Source organism: Orcinus orca, chromosome 13, assembly GCF_937001465.1.
Source record: "Orcinus orca chromosome 13, mOrcOrc1.1, whole genome shotgun sequence".
NCBI classification, from domain to species: Eukaryota; Metazoa; Chordata; class Mammalia; order Artiodactyla; family Delphinidae; genus Orcinus; species Orcinus orca.
The window spans coordinates 61,493,670-61,505,784 of record NC_064571.1 but is presented as its reverse complement, the minus strand read 5'-3'; the positions used below and the strand labels follow the sequence as shown (position 1 = coordinate 61,505,784).

The 12,115-nt window shown below is 33.9% G+C and overlaps 2 protein-coding genes across 4 annotated transcripts in view; both read left to right on the top strand.

Annotated features, from left to right (window-relative positions):
• RMDN2 (regulator of microtubule dynamics 2) overlaps positions 1–12,115 on the top strand; it is a 67,358-nt gene that overhangs the window by 18,549 nt on the left and 36,694 nt on the right. For 2 of the 3 annotated variants that reach the window (XM_049696467.1, XM_049696466.1), the window contains exons 3-4: positions 9,772–9,946; positions 10,960–11,062. In XM_049696467.1, the coding sequence (XP_049552424.1) occupies positions 9,772–9,946; positions 10,960–11,062 (278 nt within the window). Of the gene's footprint in view, positions 1–46; positions 466–9,771; positions 9,947–10,959; positions 11,063–12,115 lie in introns of those variants that run through there. The other variant, XM_049696468.1, reaches the window with a different exon arrangement.
• On the top strand, positions 952–2,197 carry LOC117199493 (uncharacterized). Its single transcript, XM_049696186.1, has 2 exons — positions 952–1,007; positions 1,093–2,197. The coding sequence occupies exons 1-2, from the start codon at positions 952–954 to the stop codon at positions 2,156–2,158; spliced, it is 1,122 nt and encodes a 373-aa protein (XP_049552143.1). The 3' UTR covers positions 2,159–2,197.

The window sequence follows — 12,115 nt, the reverse complement described above, 5'->3', positions numbered from 1 at the left end:
CCTAAGGAGGATGTAAAACCCTGGGATAAAAAGTGTTCAGGTGAAAGAAGAATGAGTTAGTAGGCTAGGGGTGTGGAGGGCAGCTAGTTAGAGAGTTCCAAGTAAAGGATTGTAGAGAGATCATATATGTTCCTGCTTCCATCCTGCTGTTTCCTTGTCCCTTGATTTGTTGGCTGTCTCCTTGAACATAATGAAGTTAGAATACACATTCCACAGTCACATGAATTGCAGCTTTTCAGAGAGATGAGCCACAGAACAATTTTATTCTAAACTGATGTCATTAGATTCTAGAATCTGCTCTCATCATATTCTGTGTTATTGCCATGTTAGTTCTACATGCAGCTTAAGCATTCAGCTTCTAACCTGTTCCACCTACACAGGGCATTTTACGGCTTAAAGATGATGGCTTAGAAAGGAAGGGAGAGATTTACTTTGGATTAAATTCAGTATGGGACAATGCTTAAGGTAAGCCTTTAAAAATAAAAAAACACTTCTCCATATGTTTCATGTGCTAAAGAACATTGAAATACTCATAAACCAAGCTTTAATGTTTCCTTTAGTTTCCCACAATAACTGAATATCTGGAATATCTGGATATTTATCTGGAATATTCTCTCCAGCGAGGTTCTGCTTTATCCATGGTTAATATTTTAAAACGTGTTAGTCAGCAGGGTATAAATTTATTGTACTTATTAACCCCTTTCAATATAGTAGTTTAATAGTCTCAAACAGATATTATAACTTAATTATTTTCAAAACAGGGAAGTTCTACCTTTCCCTTCAGGGAATCCTTTTGTTCTGGTGCCCTCTCAGATGTTTTCCCTTACTTTTCTTTGTGCCTGCTTCCCTGAGTCTTTCAATTTATCTTCCCAAGGTTTACTATAGTGGGCAGGTACTGTGTAGGTAGTTAGAAATAATCTTTTAGACTTAGGCATTCTTTTGGATACATCTATGTGGCTACCAACTTCAGCTGTCTTAATTTCTTACGTTGTTTCCATATTGAGAAGGTGGCCATTATTCTTCAGGAGGCTTGGCAGGTTTCCACCTGTACTCCCTATTTTTTTTCCTCATTTGACACTTTTCTCACTCTAGCTGCTGCAAAGAGGACCAGAGCTTCCAACCAAAATGTCCTGCAGATCAAGTTTCTTCAGACCCCCTGCACCCTGGAGCCTCTTCTATTATTCAACCACCAGAATCTCTTGATTTTAAAACAGCTCATCCTCCTTTCATGCATAGAGGCAGTTCACCTAGAGGAAGGAAAATTGCCTCTTCTTCATCAAATACATCTTCTTACTCATCTTTCTTTGGAAGAAGACATTCTTTATTTGCTAAATTTCAGAAAAGCAGTGCTTCCCTTCATTCTGGACAAAGTAGAGCTAACTTTGATTCTGAAGAAAAAAGAAGCTTCGGTGATTTAAAATCGCCCTCAGAACATTTTCGCTTTAGATCCAGAAGTCTTTTCTCTGCCCCAAAACTAAATATAATTTCCTGTTATGAGAGTGCTAGTAATTTTTTTGATCCTCAATCAAGAAGTCAATGCATATTTAATCCAAATGAAATTGAAATCATTTCTAAAAACTTGAGTATTACTGATGCTGGAAAATATATAAGCTCTTATTCTCCTGAATATAACACTAAATATTTTATGAATTCTGAAACAAATGCTAATTCCTCAGCCTGTCGGAACACTGTCGCTAACATCTATCAAAGCACAGCGACCATGCTTACTCTTCCAACTATTACTTCCTATTCCTCTCAACAACATGGAGTTGCCAGTGATATTCAAGAAAGAGAGCAGTTAAGGAACAATTCCTTTCATCCTGTTTTTCAAAGTCGCAGTAGAAATAATTCTCCAGCTATGTTGCAACATCATCCCTCTCAAAGTGTAACTTTCCCTGTTCTCCATAATGTTGGATTTACTTCGTTTTATAAAAATGCTAGAAGCTTTACCCCACCTCAAAATGGAGTTACCTCAGATCCCTTTGAAGATGAAAACAATGCTATCTCGTCTAAAGATGAAGACAAATCTTCACCTAATGAAATTCCTAAAATAAGGTCACCTCAGACTTTACCCTCTCTTAGAAGGGCAGCTCAGATCAGAAGCTTTCCCACCAGGCATACTATATGGTCTGTAGAAATCACTGCTCAATTTTCATAGAGGTCTCCTCCCTTCCTAAACTTCACTGCATATTCTGAAAAAGAGCTCTACATTGCAGTCTAAATTTAACTTTAATTTCCGTAGTTTTTGAAAGATAGTTTATTAACATAATTGGAGTATGGAAATCAAAGATTATTCATCTGTTTCAGGCTTTTAACAGATTTACTGCTTATAGATTGACTAGTCCCAAATTTCTGAGTGACTATTGTAATCCTTTTGTGGTCTGAAAATAACATCAAGCTTTAGATCTTTTAAATGTATTACAGTCTTTGAGAGTTTAACATCTTCTTTTATTCTACTCTAATCATTAAAATAGTATTCCTCTATAATCTATAGAGCTATATTCATCAGTTCACAAATTCCCATTTATATCAGCCTTGCTAACTATAGCTCATGCCAGACATCCCACTGATAGACAATGTTTTTACTAGTACAAGGATCAAATCATAAGTAAAAACATATTGTAGTGGAAATAGGCAGAATATGTTGAAACCAGATATTTTAATTAGTTTTAATACACGTTAGTTTATATATATGTCTGAGAATTCAGAAAACTCTGAAATCAGAGTTTGTCTTTTTATTTTTAAAAGTGAAAATTTTCAGATTTTTTCCCGAAATTTTTATAAAATTTTTATTTTAAAAAGTGTCTCCAAAATTTTATTTTTGATGTGAAAATTTAAATTTTTTCCATTATATTAAGCAAAGTTTATAAATATATTTATCACAATAACAAATAGAAAATGCATATAAGCAATTAAAAATACTTAGAATATAATTGGTTTTTGTAGAGGAAAGAAATTTGTATTATTTTCAATTATTTGTCATAATAAAATGCCCGCTAAATTTATATCATTGTACTAAGATATTTTTACTTTTGTGTTTTCCTCCTCCTTTTCGCATGTATCATAATTTTTTTTCTATTTTAATTTTTTAGTTGTGGCGAAATATGCATAACAAAATTTATCATCTTAACCATTTTAAGTTCACTGGCATTAAGTATATTCATATTGTTGTACAACCATCATGATCATCTATCTTTAGAACTCTTTTCATGTTGTAAAGGTGAAATTCTACACCCGTTAAGCAATAACTCCCCAATCTTCTCTTCCCTTAGCCTCTGACAACTGCTATTCTACTTTCTGTCTCTGTAAATTTGATTCCTCTAGGTACCCTATATAAGTGGAATTATATAGTATTTGTCTTTTTGTGACTGGCTTATTTATTTCACTTAGCATAGTGTTCTCAAGGTTCATCCATATTGTAGCATGTGTTAGAATTTCCTTCTTTTTTAAGGACGAATAGTATTCTATTGTATGTATATACCACATTTTTCTTAGTCATTCATCTGTTGATGGACACTTTGGTTGCTTCTACCTTTTGGCTATTGTGAATAATGCTGCTATGAACGTGAGTGTATAAATATCTCTTCCAGACCCTGCTTTCAATTCTTTTGGTTATATACCCAGAATTATATGTTAATTCTATATTTAAATTTTTGAGGAACTGCCATGCTTTTTTCCATAGTAACTGCACCATTTTATATTCCTCTAAGAATGCATAAGTATTCCAATTTCTTCACATCCTTGCCAACACTTGTTTTTTGGTTTTTTGATAATAACCATCTTAATGACTGTGAGGTGGTATCTCATTGTGGTTTTGATATGCATTTTCTCCCATTGTGTGGGTTGCCTTTCATTGTTGATTGTGTCCTTCGATGCACAGAAGTTTTTAATTTTGATGTTCAGTTTATTTTTTATTTTGTTGCCTGTGCTTTTGGTGTCATATCCAAGAAATCATTGCCAAATACAATGCCATGAAGCTTTTCCTCTATGTCTTCTCCTAAGAGTTTTATAGTTTTAGATTTTACACTTAGGTCTTTGATCCATTTTGAGTTAATTTTTGTATATAGTATAAGGTAGGGATCCAACATCATTCTTTTACATGTGAATATCCAGTTTTCCCAGCACCATTTCTTTAAGAGACTGTTCTTTCCCATTGATTGCTCTTGGCACCCATGTCAAAAGTCATTTGACTGGGTATGTGAGGGTTTACTTCTGCACTCTCTGTTCTGTTTCTTTCATGTATATGTCTGACTTTATGCCATTACACACCATTTTGATTACTGTAACTTTGTAATAAGTTTTAAGATCAGGAAGTGTAAGACCTCTAACTTTGTTTTTTCAAGATGTTTGGTGGAATTCACCAGTGAAGCCAGGTGACCCTAGGCTTTTCCTTGCTGGGAGGTTTTTGATAACTGACTCAGTCTCTTTGCTGGTTATAGATCTGTTCAGATTTTCTATTTCTCCCTGATGCAGTATTGGTATGTTGTATGTTTCTAGGATTTTGTCCATTTCAACTAGATTATCCAGTTGTTGGCATACTATCCTTCACTGTAGTCTCTTATAATCCTTTTTATTTTTGTAAAATTGGTAGTGATATACCCTGTTTCATTTCTGATTTTAATTATTTGATTCTCCTCTCCTCTTTTCTTAGTCAAGCTAGCTTAAGGTTTGTCAATTTTGTTAATCTTTGAAGAACCAGCTCTTGGTTTCATTGATTTTATATTTTTTTACCCTCTATTATGTTTATTTCTGATCTAATCTTTATTATTTCTTTCCTGCTAGCTTTGGGTTTAGTGTGCTCTTTTTCTAGTTCCTTAAGGTGTAAATTTAGGTTGTTGATCTGAGACCTTTCTTTTTAATGTAAGCATTTTACAGCTACAAGTTTCCCCCTTAGCACTGCTTTCACTACACCTTATACACTTTGATATGTTGTGTTTTCATTTTCTTTTGCCACAAGATATTTGCTAATTTCCCTTGTGATTTCTTCTTTGACCCATTGGTTGTTTAATAGTGTGTTGTTTAATTTCCACACATTTGTGGATTTTCCAGTTTTCCTTCTACTGTTGATTTTCAGTTTCATCTCATTACAGTCAGAAAAGATACTTAGTATGATTTTCATCTTTTAAAATTTATTAAGACTTGTTTTTCTTTTAATATTGTGCTAACAGGACCTACAGTACCGTGCTAAGTAGAAGCAGCAATATTGGACATCCTTTTCTATTTCTGATTTTAAGGAGAATGCTTATAATGTTTCATCATTACATATGAACTGTATCGTAGTTTTTGGTTTATATTCTATTATAAGAAGTTCTATTCCTTGTTTATGCATTTGGTATTTCTTTTGTGCTGAAATGGTGTTGAATTTACTGAAAAAAATTTTTTTGGTAACCACTAAAATGATCATACAGTTTTTCTCTTTTTATCTGTTATGCTAGAGAAATTTTCTAATGTTAACTGTGCTTGTAATTAGTGAGATAAACTCAATTTGGTTGCAATGTATTCTCTCATGTGTGTTGAAGTTTTTTGGTTGATATTTTGGAGGATTTTTGCATCTATGTTTATATGTGAAATTGGCCTATAATTTTCATTTCCTATTATACTATACTTGTTTGGTTTTGGTATTAGTTTTACTAGCTTCATAAAATGAGGTGAGAAATGTTTCCTCTTTTTCAATTCCTTAGAAGAATTTGAGTAATTCTTTGCATATATTGATAGAACTCACTATATAGCTATCTGTGTCCCCCGCCCTTCTGTCTATCTGTCTCTCTCTCTGTCTCTTTCTGATTTAATTTATTTAATGGCTATAGGAATATTCCATTTTTTTCTTATAAAAATAACATCTTTTTTGAGATATTAATCATATACCATAAAATCACCCTTCTAAATTGTACAATGTAGTGGGTCTTAGTTTAAATAATATTGTCTGATATTAAACCAGTTACTTTCTTTTAGTTATTATTTTCTTACTATATCTCAGGTGCATAGAATTGAACTAAAAATTGTCTTTAGCTCATGCAAACACTGATTACTGGTGCATGCATGTGCCACTTTTACTCATTTATTTAGTTTGTTATTATAAATAATGTAATAAGCATCTATGAAACCATTTGGCTCCCTGCCTCCCCTCACCTGAGGGTAACTATCATCCTGAGTCTATACTCTATATTGTTCATTCCTTGCTGTCCTTTTTATATAATTTTATTGCATATGTGTATATTCCTTAAAAATAACATTGAATTTTGATTGTTTTATGAGAAGGGGATCATGTTGGATATAATTTTAAGAGCTTATTTTTCCACTTAATATAAGTTTGTTAAGAGTCTTCCCTATTTTGCACATCACTGTATTTCTTTCATTTTGACTGTTGGGTAATATTCATCCACTCTCTTGACTGGGCATTTCAGTTGTTTCCTGGGGTTTGCTATTGTGAAAGTACTGTTGTCTATATTCTTACACCTACCTCCTTTTGTACATGTGCCAGAGACTTGGTTACTGAGTCCTCAGATATGTGAAAGTTCAATATTAATAGATGATGCCAAAGCGCTTTCCCAGCTGGTTTCACCAGTTTACATTCACATCAGATCCGTGGATTGACTTCCTCTCCAACATATAGTATTGTCAGATTTTTAAATTTTGTAAATGAAACAGGTCTCAATAATACCTCTCTGTGGTCCTGATTTGTATTTCTCTGATCGCTAGTGAATGTTGAACATCTTTTCTTAGGTTTATTGGCTATATGTATTTTTTCATTTGGGAAAACCTCTTTTGAGCTTATTTCTGTTGCATTTATTGTGTTTTTTTAATTGAATTTTAGAAAATATTTATGTATTCTTGATATTAATGTTCTCCAGTTGTACGTGTTACAAAATATCTATTCCTGGTTTTTAATTTGTGTTTTTGCATTTTTGAAAATATCTTTTGATTAGCAACAGTTTTTCATTTTAATATAGTCAAATTGGTTAATCATTCATAATTAATAATCATTTATAGCTAATGCTTTTGTATTTTGGTTAAGAAAATTTCTTGCCCCAAAGACTAAAAGTTATTCACCTATATTTTCCATTTAGAGTTTAAAAAATTATTTTTAACACTTAATTCCTTATACCATCCTTATACCTTAGAGTTACTTTTAATATTATAAGACAGAGATTCAATTTCAACTTTTTCCATAGAGATAACCATTTTTTTCCAGCTCAGTCTGTTAACTTCTCACTAATCTGACATGTCACATCTGTCATATACCACACTTTCATTTGTGTATGAGGCTGTTTCTTGGCTCTCTTCTGTTCTGTCAGTCACTCATCTATCCTTATACCAATAGCACACTGTCTTTAATTATTATAGCTGCGTGATAGGTCCTAATATTTGGTGAGGTAAGTCTTCTCTCCCTGCTCTCTTTCTTAACAGTGCTTTGACTATTCTCGGCTCTTTACCTTTCCATGTAACTTTTAGAATCATCTTATTAAATTCTATGAAATTTCTGGTGAGGTTTATAAAATTGGAATTACATTGAATTAATCTGGAGAGAATTTACTTATTTATAATATCAGTTGTTTCTAGTCATGAACATGATATATTTTTCCATGAATTTAGGTTCTTTTATAAACAGCTTTTAATATATCTTTTATGATATTCTCCATAGAATTTTTACATATGTTTTATTAGATTTATTCCTGGGTGTCTGATATTCTCTGAGATCATTGTAAGTAAAGTATTTTATATAATTTTGTTTTTTAGGCTTTTTGCTGCTAATATATTAAAAATGAAACTCACTTTCATATTTTAATCTTATATGCAGCCGACCTGCTAAACTCTATTAGTCTCATAATTTGTAGGGTTTTTTTAGTATGTTCTATGTAATCGTATCATCTGCAATAATATGAAGGTTATGTTTGAACAAGGGTGTGAAACAGGTGAGGAAGTAAATTATGTGGATATCCAGTGGAGAACATAGCAGGCAGAAGGACAGCAAATACAGATGTTAAAGCAGGAACATGGCTGATGTGTTCAAGGAATGTCAAGGAAGCCAGAGTTCCTGGAGTGCTGAGCAAGCAGGAGAGTGGTAGGAGATGAGGTCAGAGGTATTGGACTAGATTATGTAGGGTCTTGTAGACAACTCTAAGGACTTAGGTTTTTACTCTGATTTGGTCATCCACTGGAAGGTTTTGAGCAAAGGGTGACATGATCTGAGTCAGCTTTTTAAAGGACCATTCTGGCTCCTATGTTGAGAATAAACTACAGTGGTCAAGGACTAAAGCAGGGAGACATGATAGGAGGCCATTGCAATAATCCAGGTAACGTGATGGTGGTCTAGACCAGGGGAGTAGTGGGTAAAGGTGGTGAGAGGTGGCTGGGTTCTGGATATATTTTGAAGATAGAACTAACAGGAATTTCTGAAGGTTGCTTAGGAGAGACAAAGAAGTCAAGGATGATTCTAAGTTTTTTGGTTTGAGCAATTAGAAGAATGAAGTTGCCACTGATAATGTTGTTGAAGAAGTTGAGCATCATTTCACATAGTGTCTTCTTTGTAAGGACTTTGAGGGAAATTTGAGTCTTATTATTGGAAAAAAGTGCATTTCTCTCAAGAACTTGCTTCATTTCTATCTTTGTTAGTATCTGTTGGGAACTGTGACTGCTTTAGCTGCTGGAGGATGTAGAACCACATTTGTGTTGTGCCTTTGTAGCAAGGGTATAGATATCTGAAGTATATGTACTTTTTTATTGACCTCATTCACATTTGGCCTTGTTTTTATCTTTTCCTGCCACTTCTGATTTGTTCTCTTGTATGTTATATATCCTTATATACCTCCTTAAAATCTTTTTAGAACAGAACAGTGTGTAAATAAATGAAAACAAATTGTTTGCATTGTATGCTACCAAAAAGGAAATGTGGGATGTAGCATGAATTTTTAAAGACTAATCTAAGAGTTAGAACATCGTCTTGAACTACAAATTAACATATGTGTGTGTGTGCATACGTATATATAAAAATACATACATATGTGTGTATAGATGTATATTATATATATATTTAATATATATACCTGAGTGCCTGCTGAGTTCCTACAACTCTGTATCATTCATTCAGCAATATTCAGTGCGTGTCCACTATGTGTCAGGTGCTGTTCTAGGCACTTGATGACATCAATTAATAAAACAAAGAATCCTATTGTCAGGGAGCATGCATTCTAGTGGGGGAGATACTGACAAAAATAGCACGTGTAGTAGGTTAGTAAAGTATATTAGAAGATGGTATGTACTACAGAAGAATACATCAAGCATGATAAGGGAGACTGGATGTGAAGGAAATATACAGGGAGGTTGGAGTGTGGTGGTCGCAGCATTAAATTGAGTGGTCTGGATGGGTCACATTGAGAAGATGACATTGACAGAGACTTGAAGGAGGTGAGGGTGTGAGTTATGTCCCCTTCTGAAGGAAGAGCCATTCCGTCAGCAGGAACAGCAAGAGAAGGTCTTGAGGTAAGAGTGTCCCTGGCTTGTTTAAGGAACAGCTGGGCAGCCAGCATACAATTGACTGAGTGAGAAACGTGGTGGGAAACAAGGTCAGAGAGGTGACTGAGCTGGGAGAGACAAATCTCATCTAGCCTCTTAGACTGTTATTAGGACTTGAGCTTTTTCTGAGTGAAAAGGGGCACCATTACAGGGTTTCAAGCCTAAGAGTGAAATGATTTGACTTACATTTTAAAAGGATCACTCTATCCATTATAGTATAACTTTACAGAGAGTTGATGATTATTTCTGCAATTTTAGGTATATTACAGCTAATACTGATACCGAAGAACAGAGTTTTCCACTCCCTAAGGCGTTTAACACTCATGTAGAGGAATTAAATTTAGATGCCCTTATTCAGACGGCTGATAATTTACGTATGAATGAGTCCAGGAAAATGGAGAGTTTTGAACTACTTTGTGACCACAAAGAAAAGGTAAGAAATATGTGATAATAACATGCTTGTATAGTTTTAATTTTTTATTTAATCTACTGTCCCATTCATGTTATGACCATAACAATTGTGTCACAGTTTACACAAGCTAAATGATTGATGTAAATTTTTTTATAATATCACTACAATTTTTTAAAAGTAAATATAAGAGTTTATTAGGCTCTAAGTTCATAAAAATGAAAACCAGAGATATGATTATACAGACTGACATTGATTTTATCAATCTGATATATTTCGCAAATATTTGGTAACAGATAAAGAATAAGACATACTGCTTCTCTGGAGGGAGGAAAAGCTACATTTTAAGCTCGTTATCTTACAGTTAGTAATATAACAGCCATTAGTATTTCACTGTGTCCTACCAGTAATCGTTTTCCAGTGTTTAATGCTGGGCTGAATTGGGAAAGCTCATCCTTCCCACCACCACCAAAGGAAAAAAAGAACGGTGGGTTTTGCAATATCACAAAGATCAATAAATCTTTTTCTTTCCCATGAGAGATTTAAGTCTAACCTTTGAGGATTTAGCAACTCTAAATGCATTACCTAAAAGTTTTTAAATCTCCAGGATTGTTTAGGTAATTTAGGTAAAAAATGTGACTCCTCTTTTGAATGTATGTAATCTCTGATAACTTACAGATGTTATCTGAAATGCCCATTGAAGCATCATATTAATAATAGATAACTTAGAAAGGAAAACAAGGAGAGGATACTGCAACCCAGAGAGAATTTATAAATTCTGACACCTATCAAGTTTCTCGTCTTTGTAGGTGTGGAGCTGGTGTCTGCATAATATTCATTGGTTTTAAGATCCAAATGTAACACTACATTACATCACATTTTGTAGCCGTGAATATTTGAACTTAAAGTGTGATATGCACATGAATAGATACAGTCATTTCTAAGTACCAGTTTACCTAATTTTTTAAAAGTTGCAGTGGAAAACACAGTCTGGTCACGTTTCTGAGTTTATCTAATGTGCAGTTCTGTCTGTTCAGTTTAGGGATGAAATAGAGTTTATTTGGCGGTTTGCTCGTGCTTATGGAGACATGTATGAGCTATCTACAAATGCACAAGAAAAGAAGCATTATGCTAATATTGGTAAGTATTTTGTAAATATTAATTATCCTCAAGTAGTAATCATTATCTATAGTAAACCACTAATGAATTTTAATTAAAGCTAAATTATCTTAGCTAAAACAAGTATGTTTAATCTATTTCAACATATCCTAGTACTTATATAGTCTAAGAACAGAAAGGTTTGTCTTTTGGGTTTTTTTTTTGTGGTACACGGGCCTCTCACTGTTGTGGCCTCTCCCGTTGCAGAGCACAGGCTCCAGATGCGCAGGCTCAGCGGCCATGGCTCATGGGCCTGGCCGCTCCGCGGCATGTGGGATCTTCCCTGACCGGGGCACGAACCCGTGTCGCCTGCATAGGCAGGCGGACTCTCAACCAGTGTGCCACCAGGGAAGCCCCCAGAAAGGTTTTTTTTAGAATAAAAGTACATGTTCTTAAAAAATATTTGAGCATACTAGAACAGGCAACTGAAAAACTCAAATTCCAGCTTTTAAAGTTTATAAAATCACAGAAAGATGAGACATTAAGTGGTAATAATATGAGAAGCGATAATAGCAGTAGTCTTTCACCACAATTAAAATAACCCTCCTTACTCCCTGTAACGTAGAACTCCAGGTACCACAAAGAAATAACTACTCATACTTTAATGTGTTTTTCAAAATTTATCTTGATAAAACAAGATTAGCCTTATTTTAAGGCTAATCTTGTTTAAGCCTTGTTTTAGCTAATTGTTTAAGCTGAGCAATGAGTCCATAGTTGTTCATTATACTGTCCTCTATTTTCCAAAGTAACAACAACAAAAGAAAAACAGCTAGAATGTGAAATTTTATATATATATAAACCTTGACTCTCACTGAGTATCAAACTCTTTCTTGCAAAAAGCCCCCTAAGTTTCAGGATAGTAATTTGACATAAAAACTTCTTTAGTTTTTTGTTTTTGTTTTTTATTCCAAAGTCTTCTCTTTGCCAAGCTTTCCTTCTCTGAGATAGCATGAGGAAGAAACAGCAAGAAGATAATGATACTGCCAATCTCCTTCCACTCTAGTTCCCTGTCATTTTTATTTCTAAGAAGGAAAT